The 14599-nt window shown below is 43.2% G+C and overlaps 1 protein-coding gene across 1 annotated transcript; it reads right to left on the reverse strand.

Annotated features, from left to right (window-relative positions):
* Positions 1–499: 499 nt before the first annotated feature.
* Positions 500–3323, reverse strand: IL9 (interleukin 9). Its single transcript, XM_011224791.1, has 5 exons — positions 3207–3323; positions 3046–3084; positions 2928–2960; positions 1636–1758; positions 500–610 (listed from the first exon to the last, which is right to left on the reverse strand). The coding sequence occupies exons 1-5, from the start codon at positions 3321–3323 to the stop codon at positions 500–502; spliced, it is 423 nt and encodes a 140-aa protein (XP_011223093.1).
* Positions 3324–14599: the final 11276 nt, after the last annotated feature.

Consider the following 14599-nt stretch of genomic DNA (forward strand, 5'->3'; position numbering starts at 1 on the left):
GTAGACTCCCACCTCCTGGGCTTACCACACTGGCTTCTCCCGTTTCAGGTACATGGGTGGTTTCTCAGTGGCCTGCACTCCTTGGCAGTGCCCTGAGCATCCCTCCCCCAGCACCCACAGGGAGGGGTCCGGCAGGCATGCCCTGAACCTCCCTAAGAGCAGCCCTCAGACTGCCCCCTCTATGTCGCCAGGCATGGCCAGTGGGACTCCCAGTCTGTTCAGGATAAGGAATCTTTTTATTACAGGAGTCCTTGATCCATTCAGTCCCTTAAACGGTGTTCGTAGCTTGCTCTTTTCCTGAGCAGCAAGGAAAGAATAAGCACCTAAAGACCAGATTGTGTTTTCTTCATATATATTTATTCCAAAATAAAGACATACGATTTTAAACAAGTTATTACAGCTGAGTTTGATTTAGCATGGCTTTACTTGATTTTTTAATGGCCCCAACTTAAAGAGGAGGTTTTTTCATTCAATAAATAGCATAAATAATATTTCATCTTCATACTTTGTCCATTGCCCTTTGTTTCTGGAGAACTTCCCGGAGACTCTGCAGAAACGTCAGCGTGTTGCCTGTTGTGGTTTGGTTACATGGCTGTTCACAGGAAAACAACTGTGGGGAGAAAAGTTAGCAAAGACAGAGTGACTAAAACAGTGTGGACCTAGAACCACCCTGCTTGCAGCCCTGAGCTGGGGTAGGGGTGTGGTGGGGCGGGGTGTGCAGGCAGCGGGGGTCTGAGACAGAGAGCAAATGCATGGGAAGGTCCAGGGCTAGCATGTTGTGTAGACAGTGTAGATGGTTGACTTTCTGCTACTGTTTCAGGGGTGAGACACACACACACACACACACCCCTATCAAATGGTCCTAAATCTCCTCATTAGAGAAAAACTCAGGATTCTTTGAGTCCTAACATTTTATTATCCTATTTTGTTGTCCTTCCAGGGTCGTGACTAAGAGTGGGATTTTGGGGTCAGATAGACCAGACTTCTGATCTCAACTCTTATTATCTTATTAAGTATCTAGCCTTAGGCAAATTGGTTAAGCTCACTGATCATCTGTTTCCTCCTCTCATAAAGTGAGGGTGATAAATGATCATTGAAACAGTTGTTACTAAAATGATGTTGTAATGAAACAGTAAATATTAAACATTTAGAACTACACGCTGCTGATGGTAAGGAGCTCAGTTAAGGAGCTGAAGGAAGGGCTCTCAGCCTTCTGGGGACACCTGTGGAGATGTTAATTCCCAGAGAGTTCCTGGCTCCTCTCCCTCCAGGGACCAGGGCCTATGCTGAAGAAGAGAACATGCCCTAGTGTAACTTAGTATCCTTCCAGGCACAGCTCTGATCCTCCAGATTTCAGTCTCTTACTACAATCAGGGCAGATGCTTTCATTATTCAATAGGGTGGAAAGAAGTGAATGGCAACATGCTTGTATTTTTTTAAACTAGAGGGAATAATGGGCGATCTGGGGCAGATCTCAATTTACTACTGTCATTCTGAGTAAATTTCTTAGAGGTCTCTTATTGACCTTGAACTACTCATTCCCACTTTACCATCCTTTTTCATTTCAATAGAGTTGTCATTGACCCTCGCATAAAAACAGCTAAGCAGAGGTATCACAGATAAAAACAAACTCACCTGGCACTTGTTCTTTAGGACTGTTTTTTTTACTCGATTGAAAATCAGGGGATATCTTGTTTCCGCTGTGGAGTTGGTCATCTGGGACAGACCTTCCTGGAAGCATACTGTGGTGCAGTTGTCCTGGAAAATAAAACGAATTTATTAAAAGAAACACCCTGAAGACCACAGTGAGAAGAATCACAAAGAGAATGCTTTCAGACACTCTTTTAATTTAACCCATGTAACCTGAACTGGTATTATTTTTAGACAGGTCCCTTCCCAGTCTAGGAAATGATCTTCAGTACTTCAAGGAGAGGCTCTTTTTCCTCAGTGACACTCCTTGGAGATTTCCAGTATGCTCCATCCAAGGAACACAAAGCCTATGGATGCTGGAAAACAACTAGTCCTAGTCTCCTTTGCACCTGATGTTCGTCCGTTCTATGTCCTGTAGTAGTAAGTTCCAAAGTAGAGAGAAAGGAAATCCCTTCTCACGCCAGTCTGTTGGGATGTGTCAATTGAATAGAGCCGGTGTTTCAGCAGTAGCTAAAATCGTGGACCATAAACTGAGGGACTGGCCTGGGCCATAGATGTGTGGTCCCTCCTCAGAAGGCACCCCACACTCGTCTCATCTAAGGGATGCACCCCATGGGGTGTGACATCTGACCCCAGCTAAGGTGAGAAGCTTAGATTCTCCCAGGCCTTGCCTGGGACGAGAATAATGCAGGAGGCACCTCCCTCCTCACCTAAATCAGAAAGTTCCTGCCACACTTCCTCTTTGCCTACATCCACTTTCCCTCTGCCTTAGACACCCTAACCTCCCAGCATTCAAACTGCTCAAGACTAAACCAGCTAAAAAGACAAATAGGAAGGAAGGGAAGGGGAGAGAAGGTATAGCAGCACCTGGATAGTTCATGCAAGAGGAAAGAAGAGTTAATTTTACGTACTCGTTTTGCAACCCTTGAGTTTTAGGAAATAAATCAGTAAGCAATATGATACAAGCTATATTCTGATATTCTCAGCTCTAGTGTGATTTAATTGTATGCATGGCCACTAATCAAAAAAGACACACAAGATTCTTTTTGAAGTGTTGAATAGTGTTCAAACTCTGAAAGGGCATAAAGCCGACTAAATACAAAGTGATGTATATGGTATAGAATTTCAGGAGCCTGCTTTTGAAAGGGAACACTGAACTGTAATAATTACAATTGAGTAACATTTTCTTACTTAAAATGCCAAATAGAGCAATTCGTTTTTACTTGAAAACTTTTAAAGAATACAACGTCAAGATTATATTCTTTCAGTCTACTTACGGAAGGAATGGGCAGACACAAACAACTGGTCACCTGCAAAAGAAAAATTCCAGAGTGAAGATGTCAGATGCAAACATGAAAATAAGTTTGAAAAGTTCTTAAAAGAGCATTCACTCACACTGGTGCCGGTGCAGTTGCATTTTGAAGTTGAATCTTCCTAAAGTAAGTAGAAAAACAAGAGCCCATAATGGGTGGCGGTGAGTTTTTGATTCTTAATGTTTCACCTAAATTTGCAGTAGTTGTCTTCGGCGCTGCCCCCCGCCACCCCCCGCAACTTACCTGCAGTTTGTCAATGAGGTACGTGACATCTAGGATCCCTGTAAATGTCGTACACTTCTGGCTGGTCACGGAGCAGAGGAGCAGGATAGAGGCAAGGACCACGGTGGGCAGGGTCATCTTGACACAGAGGTGCAAGTTGGCTTGCCGATGCCTTGAAATTGAGTCGTATTTAAAGCTCCCTTGCAAACCTGGAAAAACCCTGACATCAAACTGATACCAGGTGCCCACTTTTTCTACGTAAGGTTGGGTCACTTGACATTGAAAAAAAGTATGTATACATCGAACTGAGTCACTTGGCAAAAACTATGTGACATTGTGCTAAGAAATGTCATTCCCCAGAAAAGATGCTTTTCAAAAAGTTGGGTACAGAGATGCTGAAGGAAAAGTTAAAGATCTTAAAACCATACTTTTTTTTTAAGGCAGATACTCTAGTTGTGAGAGTTAGAATATTTTCCATGAAAGCCCAGGTCTGTATTTTCCCCTTTTTACTTTATTGGAAATGCTGATATATTAGCCAGTCAGGGGTATTCTAATGAAGGGCCAGGAGGGGGCGGGAGAATGAGAAATCATGCCTGCGAGCTGCTCTGTCAGGGTTTTGCAAGCTCACGCTGGTGAAGTCATCGCAGCCTTAATCTTACTACACTTTAGTCTCAAATCTCAAGTGTTTTTCATGCCTGGGGCCAGATTCTCCACCTCATACAAATGCAACTTTGTGCGAGTATCCTTTAAAGGAGGAACTCTTCAGCTGTACCTGCAAGAGTGTAGCAACAGTGTCTGTTAAAATTGGCCTGGAGGATTCCTTAGTGTCTTCAGGGAAATGATGTAGCACTGCACAGCACCCAGTCAACACTCGGCCCTTGAAACGGGGGAAGAGCTAACATTGAGCACTCACTGCCTACAGGGCACCATTTTAAGCCCTGGATGGGAATTAAGCCATGTGCTACATACAGCCACCAAATGACGTAGGTACTAATTTGTCATCCCCATTTTTTATCTTTTATTTTTTTTAAGATTTATTTATTTATTTGAGAGAGAGAGTGTGCGTGTGTGTAAGGGGAGGTGCAGAGGGAGAGAGACTCTCCAGCAGACTCCCTGCTAAGCGTGGAGCCCGATGTGGGGCTCAGTCGCACTACCTTGAGATCATGACCTGAGCCCTTTTTTAATCTTTTAAAACACTGTATCTTAGCTTCCTGGCCCTTGGATGAGGCTGTTTTTATCACTATGAGCCAGAAAGTTGTCTCACTGTCGCCCTATGAAATAAGTACTATGACTATCCCCATTGTTTTATAGATGGGGAAGCTGAGGCACAGAGACGCAAGTAATTTGTCCAAAGCCACACAGCCAGGAAACAACAAATTTCATATTGAAGCTCAGAAAGCTGGCTCCCAGGTTCAGCTCATAACCCTGCTCTCCTGCTTCTTTGCGTGTTTTTTGTCTGCCTCTCCCCCAGGATGTATGCCCCCTGTGTATCCAGTTCACCCTTACCTCTTCAACACCTGGGCAGGCCTCTGAGGAACAGCGGGCTGTCACTAAATGCTTGTTGATTCAAGACATTAATGTGAAAAGCAGCTTTTGAAATTGTAAGACAGGTACACAAAAACTATGATTTTATAAGGTTTCCCATCTCATTTCTGGGGCGTGTGTCTGGAGGTGTGTGGGCTTAAGAAAATGCATCTTCCACACACTAGAGACTGAGAAAGTGGGATTCTTTCACTTAGCACTTTGAGCCATACTAGCGAGTGGGAACAACTCATAGGATTTTGTCACCAGTGCTGTCTTGAGTGTGGTAACATTGCTGTCCCGTTCATGCCATTCCTTAGGAGTAGTGACAGATTATGGGGAAGGGAGGTCTCTCGGGAGCAAACAAGGGAAAAAGAAATGGGCTTTTTGCAACTTGCCTAAAGCCTCCTGCAGCTCCACGCCTGTTGTCTGCAGGCACTAAGAAGAAGTTGCAGAGGCCTGGCAGCCTACGGCAAGCACTTTGATGACAGAGTCTGGTAGCAATGCCCTTCGCTTGCTGATAGAACCCTCACTAGCTCGGGGTGGAAATGGACGCAGCCAAACACCCACTTTTTCAGTCTCTCTGCTGTGCTGCTGCAGGGGGCCACGTGGCGTGTTCTGATCAATGCAGTGCCTCCAGAATTCTTTAGCTTTTCCAGTTAACAGGAGGCAAAAAGCAGCTGAGACCTGCCCTTACACCCTTATTGCAATTTGAGCGTGGACGTGATGGCAAGAGCTTCTGAGGCCATGTTATAACTATGCAGGAACGGACAAGAGAATTGTAGCAATAGCAACGTATACACTTTACAGAAATAGAAATAATCATAAAAAAACAAGAAAAATAAAATCATGAGAGCAACGATAGACGGTGACAATGAGACCATAATAGCGGTACTAAATTCTAGCTTGATATCACTGCCTACGGGAGACCCTGCATCTTGAAGCTCAGTAAAAATGGATATCTCTTCTAGAAATGGAAATTGGCATGTGCTAGAGAAATGTCAAAGATGTGCCAGCATCCGATTGAACCTTTTTTTCCTAACATCATTGGAAGACCCAAAAGAGACTTGAAAAGCCGTCACCTTCTCATTGTGTGGATCGGTATTATTTAATGCCGAGCACATGAGGCATGAAAATCACTTCCCATCGCCTCAGGTGTTCCTCTCACCCTAAGGAAAACAGTGCGCTGCCCCTCTTACTGTACAGATGGAGGCTAAACCCAGAAAGAAAAGTAGGCTTGTCCAAAGCCATATGTCCAGTTATCAGAGGGGGATGAGAGAGTGTGGTGGTTAACACCCGTGACCCTCCAGTCAGACTGGCTGGGGTCCAGTCTTCTATCACTTGCTGGCCATATGGATGTGGGCAAGTTGCTTGGCCTCTGATCCTTCTAGTTCCTGACTGTAAAACAAGGATGTGGATGGGGAGGGGGATGGGATTGCGGTTGTCATGTAAGGTCTACCTCAGAAGAGTCTTGTAAAGATTGAAAGAAATGTTTCCTCAGTGCTTAAGTTTGATGTTTGATGGGACCATGTAGTCCAGTGTAGATGTCAACCAACCATAAGCCACTTGGCCAGATCCAGTGTAAGGCCTACAAATCAAGAATCATTTTTAACTTTTTTGAAGGGTTGAATGAAAAATAATTAACAAAGAACAGCCTAACATGTTTACTGTCTGGTAGACGTCAGACTTACTGTCTGCGCCTGGCGTACTTCCCGCGGCACATTCCACGTTTTCAGCAGACATCATCTATGAGCGTCCCCTCCCCGGAAATGTCGAGCTAGGAGTTGATGGCCTGAGGGTCTCTCTTCCCATTGCCCTTCCGGTTATTCCCCTGGAGGGCAGGGCAGGGGAAGCTCTGGAATCATCAGCTGCCATGTTCTCTGAAATGCTGGAGGCCCGTTATCTCCTGAGCTTCCTGGTCCCATGAGCCAAAGGTCTTTTCTTGGTTTAGTCAGGTACCTACCGTCAATGGTATCTCAGGTAGGTCCTGGTTTATGGGAAGAGACCCACATATTGAAGTCAGGAGAAAAGTGGGTGAATTAACATTCCTTTCTCTCTGGGCCAAATCCTGGCCTGACCAACTGGCCTTGGGTCACCCACCCTCGTATCTACCCCCAAGTACTGTTGCAGGGAAATGTCATCAGTGACACCAGTGCTCCTTGGGCAGGTTACCTAGCCTTTCCAAGCATCCATGTATCACCAACACTCACCCAGACAGGAATCTGGGTTGGATAACTCAGTCCCACCTCATAGAAGGTCTGGGGTATTCAATTTGGGATGCTTCCTCAAGAGGGAACCACATTTCCACTTGGAAATGTGATCTGGTCTGGTCCAGACTATGCTCATATTCTGCTCTTCCTCTTACCTCCCACCCAATAGTCACATTGGTTGCTTTCTATTTCCAGCCACCGGGCCTTTGTTCTTGCTAAGCTTTGCCTGGAATATTCTTCCTCAGCTCTTCCATGTATGGCTTGTTCTCATCCTTCCAGCTTCAACTCAAATGCCACTTCCTCCATGAGGCCCTCCATGACCACAGTAGACATTGCAATCTGTACGATCCTGTCTTGCGTCTATTCCTCGAAGTAGGATTGAGTTCCATGCAAAGTATATGATGCTGGACTCCGGTTTATTATTGTATTTCCAGGGCTCGGTCTATACTAAGTGCTCAGGAATTGCTGGTTAAGTGAATGGAAGATGAATGACTTTAATTTTGTAAAAATGTATTTAATGTATATTATTTATAAAATGACCAAGACATGTTCCCAGTAGATCAGTAACAAAGAACAGATATAACATTCACAAAATCTGAGCAAAGAAAGCATTTGAAGTGGGAGTAAGCAATCAACAAAATACACCCTCCTGCGGGGCAGTCCCTTCAGAACTTTGGAAAGCTTTTCAATCTCTTCTCCCGTCCAGTTCTCATAGTCACTACATGAAGAAGGCATGTCAAGTGTGGGAACTCTGACTGTGTTGAGGAAGAAACAGGGAGAGGGAGAGAGTTAGGTGACTCTTCTTTACAGTTCTTTTCTACCTTTCCAGCCACTCAGTGATAAAAATGAAAAGAATTAAGAATATTTAAATGGCAGCTCTGCAGTTTAAAACACGATTACAATAGCAGATGTTTATCTAGCAAAGTCTATAGCTTTTGAGGTTTAGCTTTCAGGATTTATTGTTATACCAGAATGTGAGTAAGCAAATGATCTCCTACAGAGGAAATACACCAAGCTCAGAAATTAATTACTCACCTGTTTTAAATATCAAGAAGATTGGAGAGTGGGATGCTTACCAAGATTCAGTGTAGATAACGTATTTTACAATACGTGAGAAAATACAATACTCAACCATTTATTTTGTTTCAAAGATAAAGTTTGACATTTTTGTTTTGTGATTAAACACCCATGTGTCATGGATTATAGCTCTAGGAATAAAGCAACATGGTTATTTGTTCTAGGAAGCCACAGCATGAAATGACACACAAAAGAAGACACAAAATTTCTAAGTAAAACCCATTCTGCCTTTTCCTCTAAAGAGCCAGGAGATAACTAGTTATGAGAATCCTCAAGCACTAATTTCTTAATCAAATAGTTATTTCGAAGTCATTATTTCCCAACCAACCATGAGGGGCAAGCCCCACTGGATGCACTTATCCCTACAGGGGATTCTCCCCCAGGGAGGGTGATTTCTAGGTGGGTGCTCTGGACCTCTCCCCTCACATTCCTCCGACGCACATCCTGGGTCCCGTGGCCCTGGGGCCCACTGCTCTGAGTTTAGCTTCCAAGCAATTTCCAGAGCTCCAAGATCTGGGCTCATTCCTCTCTTCTCAGCTTCTGCTCCTCCTCACCGCCAGTGAGTAACGATCCAGGCCATCCTTGTAAATGCACTTTTTACATTTTCCCACTGATACAGCCCATTATCAGCTGAAACCTGCCCCTATGTTTCTTAGAGACTGTGGGACCCTGCCCTCCCCTGCTTGCAGTGGACACTTTATTGGCATACATCTAATTTAGAAAGGACGAGAACTCCTGTTTTGGATCACACTGGGGAGAGCATTAGAATTTGCTGAACCCTTACTATATGCAAGGCAATATATTACATACTTTATATATATTATGTCTCTTGGCTTTCTGCACAGTCTTTACTAGCCCCACTTTACAGATGTTGAAGTTCAGAGAGGCTAAGAGGTTTGCCTTAATCACACAGCTAGCAACTTGAACTGGATTTATCTGATCCCAGAGCCTGTGCTCTTGTCCGCTATGCCATATATCAATCTCTGTTTCTTTTTTTTTTTAAGATTTTATTTATTTATTTGACAGAGATAGAGACAGCCAGCGAGAGAGGGAACACAAGCAGGGGGAGTGGGAGAGGAAGAAGCAGGCTCATAGCGGAGGAGACTGATGTGGGGCTCGATCCCACAACGCCGGGATCACGCCCTGAGCCGAAGGCAGACGCTTAACCGCTGTGCCACCCAGGCGCCCCCAATCTTTATTTCTGCTGACCCAACTATATAGACTTTATCTCAAGTCCACTGAATGTAATCAGTATATCAAAGTATGGCTTTGGGCCTGAAGATAGACTCCAGATACAGCTGTTTTGGTCAGAGCATCTCAGCTCTCACAAACACAAGAAGAGTGAGATAATCCAGAAACATTATGCTCACGGTAGTGGAGGAAGTATAAGAGGAGTAAGGCCAATGCTCAGTTTCATCTCAAGCCTCTGTTGTATCACTTCTGCCAACATCCCAATGCCAAAGAAAGCCGTGGAGCTCATCAGTGATCAGTGAGCAAGGTCACCTTGCCCATGGTGAGGGTGCACTGAACAATTACATGGCAAAGAACTTCTCTACGGGGAGGACTGAGGAATTAGGGCCAAATGATGCAATCTAACAGAATAGATTCATTAATGTTTATATCTTTATCTTATACCCACCAACTACTGAACTCTCTTGTTAGTTCTAATGATATTCTAATGATATTCTAATGGTATTTAGTTCTAATGATTTTCAGCTGATTCTCTTTAGTCTTTTTCTTAAGTGGATGTTTCCCTTTGAAAATAATGGTTCTCCTTATACTTTTTCTTTAACATCCAGATAGTAAATATTTTGAACTTTGTAAACCATATGGTCTCTGTTTGCAACTACTGAACTCTTTGGTTGTAACAAAAAAAGTAGCTATAGACATAATGTAAATCAATGAGTATGGCTTTGTCCCAATAAAACTTTATTTAAAAGAAAAACAGGCAAAAAAACAAAACAAAACAAAAACAAAACAGGCAGCCAGCCCAAGTGTGCTGATCCCAGATGCTGCAATCAATTCCTTTAGAATACCATGTCTTGTTTCTTTTTTCTTTCTGTTTTCTTTCCTTCCTTCCTTCTTTCTTTTTTTTGTAGTAATAAGCATTGCTGCTATTTTCTTCATTTCACTGGGAATGCTTCCAATATTTTCCATTTAAATATCATACTTGCTATTGATTTCATATTAGGGAATAGTTTTGAATTTCTAGTTGGCCAAGCTATTAGAAATGATAGCTGAATTTTATCAAATGTCTTTTCAGTTCCTGTCAGGATCATGAATTATCTTTTCAGTAATTCATGTGATAAATTCTTTTACTAGATTACCAAATGTTGAGCCATCCTTACATTCCTGGCATAAGTTCTATTTGGTCATACTGTATCACCATTAAAAAAAAAAATGCTGCAATTTGCTACTCCTTCCTTTTGGATTTTATCTTTAATGCCCACTGGGAGGTCTTCTTTGGCTCAATCAAACACTCAACAAAACATAGGCTCAACTAAGCATTCAGACTCATAAGACCACCATAGGTTACACTTTGTATGTATCTCCTCTGAAGAGTAGATGGAGCATAGTTTGCCAAGATGACAGCATTAGCTGTTCCTCTCACTGGGAACGATCCTGTAAGGATCAGGAGCTATTCATTTAGCTGTAGAAATGAAATGGCTCAGGTGTGAAGCAAACTCCCATTTGGAGGGGATGGGCATGATTCTGGCTTAAAAGCCTTGTGCCCCATAGTTGTCAATATCTCTTGGAAGAAATCAATAGGTGTAGCTTCCAAGGTCCCTTCACTCGGGAGCCCAAGGCTGTGGTGTCCTCATGAGGAATTTATAGTTCATTTAGACTCCTCCCAGTCTAGATATTTGTGCCGATCAGGACTAGTTGACCTTTTACCTTCATTTGGTTTTCAGGGGGAACAAAGCTAAAAAAAACATTAATGGTAAGGCCAAATTCTCTTTCAGAAGGAGAAATGGTTAACACATTACCTACATCATCTACATTTATGAGTTCATTCTTAATTTTCCCTTTTTTGTGGTCAGGATTTTGGTCAGGGTTACCCTATCCTTCTAATGTGAATTAGGAAGCTTTCCATCATTTTCTGTACTTTGGAAGAGTAGAGATAGTATGCGATTTTTTTTGTTGCTGTGGTTCCCTTACTCCTCTCTGAAGAGTAAGAGATTTTTCTTGCTCATCTCCACAAACCCAGTGACAAAACAGTGCCTGGGACACAGCAATTAGAACAGCAACTGGAATATTTCCTGGCCTTTCTGTGGTACCCAGAAAGGGGTCCATATGGCATTGTTCTGGGTACCCGTCGTACCTTAAAGGGTAACTTTCACAATGGCCAAAGCACTTGATGTCCTGCAGGTGAAGGAGGAAGATGTCTTCAAATTCCTTGCAGCAAGAACCCACTTAGGTGGCACCAACCTTGACTTGCAAATGGAACAGTATATTTGCAAAAGGAAAAGCAACGGTATCTTATGTCATTAAGTCTGAAGAGAACCTGGGAGAAGTTTCTGCCAGCAGCTCGTGCCATTGTTGCCATTGAAAACCTGACTGAGGTCAGTGTCCTATACCCTCCAGGAATTCTGACTGGCGGGTTATCCTGAAGTTTGCTGCTGCCCCTCGAGCCAGTCCTGTTGCTGGCCACTTTGCTGCCATGACCTTCACTAACCCTATCCACGAGCCATGACTTCTGGAGCTTACTGACCCCAGCTGACCACCAGCCCCTCACGGAGGCCTCTTAGATAATCTGCCTACCATCGCCCTGTGTAACACAGACTCTCCGCTGTGCTTTGCAGACACTGCCAGCCCCTGCAGCAACAAGGGAGTTCTCTCAGCGGGGGAGGGAAGCGGGAAAGTGCTGGCCCAGGCAGTTCTGCGCACGTGCGGCACCATTTCCCATGAGCACTGGCGAGAGGCCATGCCTAACATCTAGTTCTGGGAGATTGTTGAGAAGGAAATGCAGGCTCCTGCTGAAAGGGGTTGCTCTGGGAGGAACTTCAGGGTGCATGGACTGTTCCAGCTACCCAATTTACTGCTACTCACCCCGACGTGCAAGCTTGTGTGAAGGGAGAGGGCGCCTCCGTGCTTATGCAGCCCGTCCAGACAGAAGACGGCAGCCCTCCGCCGCCACTGAGCAGGGACCGCAGCTAATGGGTAGGAACGACCACCCAGTGGTCTTAAGGTGTTTTTCTAGACTCTTTTTTTTTTTAAGATTTTATTTATGTATTTATGAGAACGAGAGAGAGCACACACATGCACATGCACGCGTGCGTGCGAGCGTTGGGGGGGAGGGGGGCCAGAAGGAGAAGGAGAGAGACTCCTAAGCGGGCTCCATGCTCAGGGCAGAGCCCCATGGGGGGCTCGGTTTCAGGCCCCTGAGATCGTGCCCTGAACAGAAACCAGGAGTCCCCTGCACAACCAACTGAGCCACCCAGGCACCCCTGTTTTTCCAGACTTTTAAGCAGAAAATGGAAATAAGCTTGATGGGAAATAAAGTTTCTTTAAAAAAAATAATTGCTGAATGAATTAAGTTCTGATAAACCTGTCCGGAAAACCTGGATCTGATGGCTTTGGAGCATTAATTTTTTGGAATTTTTCTGGTTTTTCTCTTTTTAATGCTCTTTTAGCTTTTCTGCTTCTTAATTTTTAATGTGCATATTCCTAGAAAAGGATCCCAGATTTATGCTAACAAAGTGGTGAGATTGTACATTTTACCCACGTTTTCTCTTTGAAAAAACATGTAAGAAATTTGTGTATTCGATTATTTTCAGATATTCAACTTATGCTTTTATCAATTCTATGCTTGGTTTTTCTTATCTTTCTAACGTAGCGTTTTATGTACTTGCATTCCTTCTTACTGGATTTGGATTTATTTTTTTGTTCTGCTTCTAGCTCCTTGAGTTGTGTTTGCTTCATTTTGTAAACAAACAGCAGCTTCAGTTACTGAGTACATTGGATGGCAAGCAGAGGGCTATGTGTTTTATTTGCATTATCCCACTGAATCCTGGTTAACACTGCCTAAGGCTTCATAAGAAGTCTTTACAGCTTAGTGGTGATGAGTGCAGACTCATGTGAGATGATTTCTGCCACTTCTAACTTTGTGACCTCATGCAAGTGACTTCTCTGTGCTTGTTTCCTCAGCTATAACATGGGATAATCATACCGTCTACATTATAGGGCTGTTGTGGGGGATAAATTAGTCCGGAAAGGCCCCAGAACGGTGTCTGGTGCATAATTAGCACCATGGATGTAACTGATATTATTATTTCAGATGACGGATTGAAGCTTTAAAAAGTTAAGTAACTTTCCCGGGATAACACAGCTGTGAGCAGATCAGGAGCCACCTTTGGAACACAGCCTGGGCAGCATCGCGAGGTTTTTGGTATTTAGTTAGCTCATTTGCATTAATTTCTTAATAGTCTGTAATTTTAGTTTTGGTTCCGTCTTTGATGAAGTTACTATTGCTTTTTCCTTTGTAGGAAACCTTTTTGGAAACTTTCCCTTTCTGCCAGCATGATCTTCATCCTCAAAACTCAGAAATTTCACCAGAATTTGTCTAGTTGTGGCCATTATGCTTTTTATTCCTGACCAGCATGTAGGCCATTTGATCTTAAGACCACAGTCTTTCTCCAGAAAAAAAATTGTTCTGTTAGTTCATTGACCTCCAGTTCTCTTTTTTTCTCCTATAATTCCTATTGTACACAGATTGAGATCTCCTAAGCTTATTTCTCATGCCTTTGTTTTTCCCTTAAATTTCTTACCATTGTTCCTACTTCTGATTTCTGAGGGGTACTTCTGGGTTGGGTCTTTTAATTCCCAATTCATTTATCTGCAGAACTCAATCTGTTGCTTAAAAGCTTCTATTGAGGTGTTTTTTTTTCCATCTATGAATATTTTAATATTTTTACTTTTTTTTTTAAGATTTTATTTATTTATTCGACAGAGATAGAGACAGCCAGCAAGAGAGGGAACACAAGCAGGGGGAGTGGGAGAGGAAGAAGCAGGCTCATAGTGGAAGAGCCTGATGTGGGGCTCGATCCCATAACACCGGGATCACGCCCTGACCCGAAGGCAGACGCTTAACCGCCGTGCCACCCAGGCGCCCCTTAGTATTTTTACGTTTTAATATGCGTTCCAAAAGGTAAGTAACAAGCTCAAGAAACCCAATTTGCACCATTTTTTTAATAAAAATGAGGAAGAAAGGTGATACATACCAATCACAAAGACACATAAAACAGCTGACATTTTCCACTGAGATTAAATTAATTAAAAATTCCACTGAAACTTCACTTCCACTGAAGTTTTTCTACCCTGGAGACAGCCATCCAGCTCCTTTTTCTCTAAAATCTGACACCCATTGCCAGGACCCAGAAGCAGCCTACTCTCTCCCACACTTTACCAGTGTCTTTCTGTCTTCTTTTTTGATCTTTAATCAACTTTTTCTATAAGAACAGATTAAGTTTTACAAGACAATTGTAGTACAGAAAGTTCTCACATGCCTCACATCTAGTTTCCTCTATTGTTAACAGCTTACATTTGTTACATAAATACCACATATTTGTTACAATTAGCAAACTAATATCACAGTATTAATGCGTT

The sequence above is a fragment of the Ailuropoda melanoleuca genome, chromosome 3, assembly GCF_002007445.2.
Source record: "Ailuropoda melanoleuca isolate Jingjing chromosome 3, ASM200744v2, whole genome shotgun sequence".
NCBI lineage: Eukaryota > Metazoa > Chordata > Mammalia > Carnivora > Ursidae > Ailuropoda > Ailuropoda melanoleuca.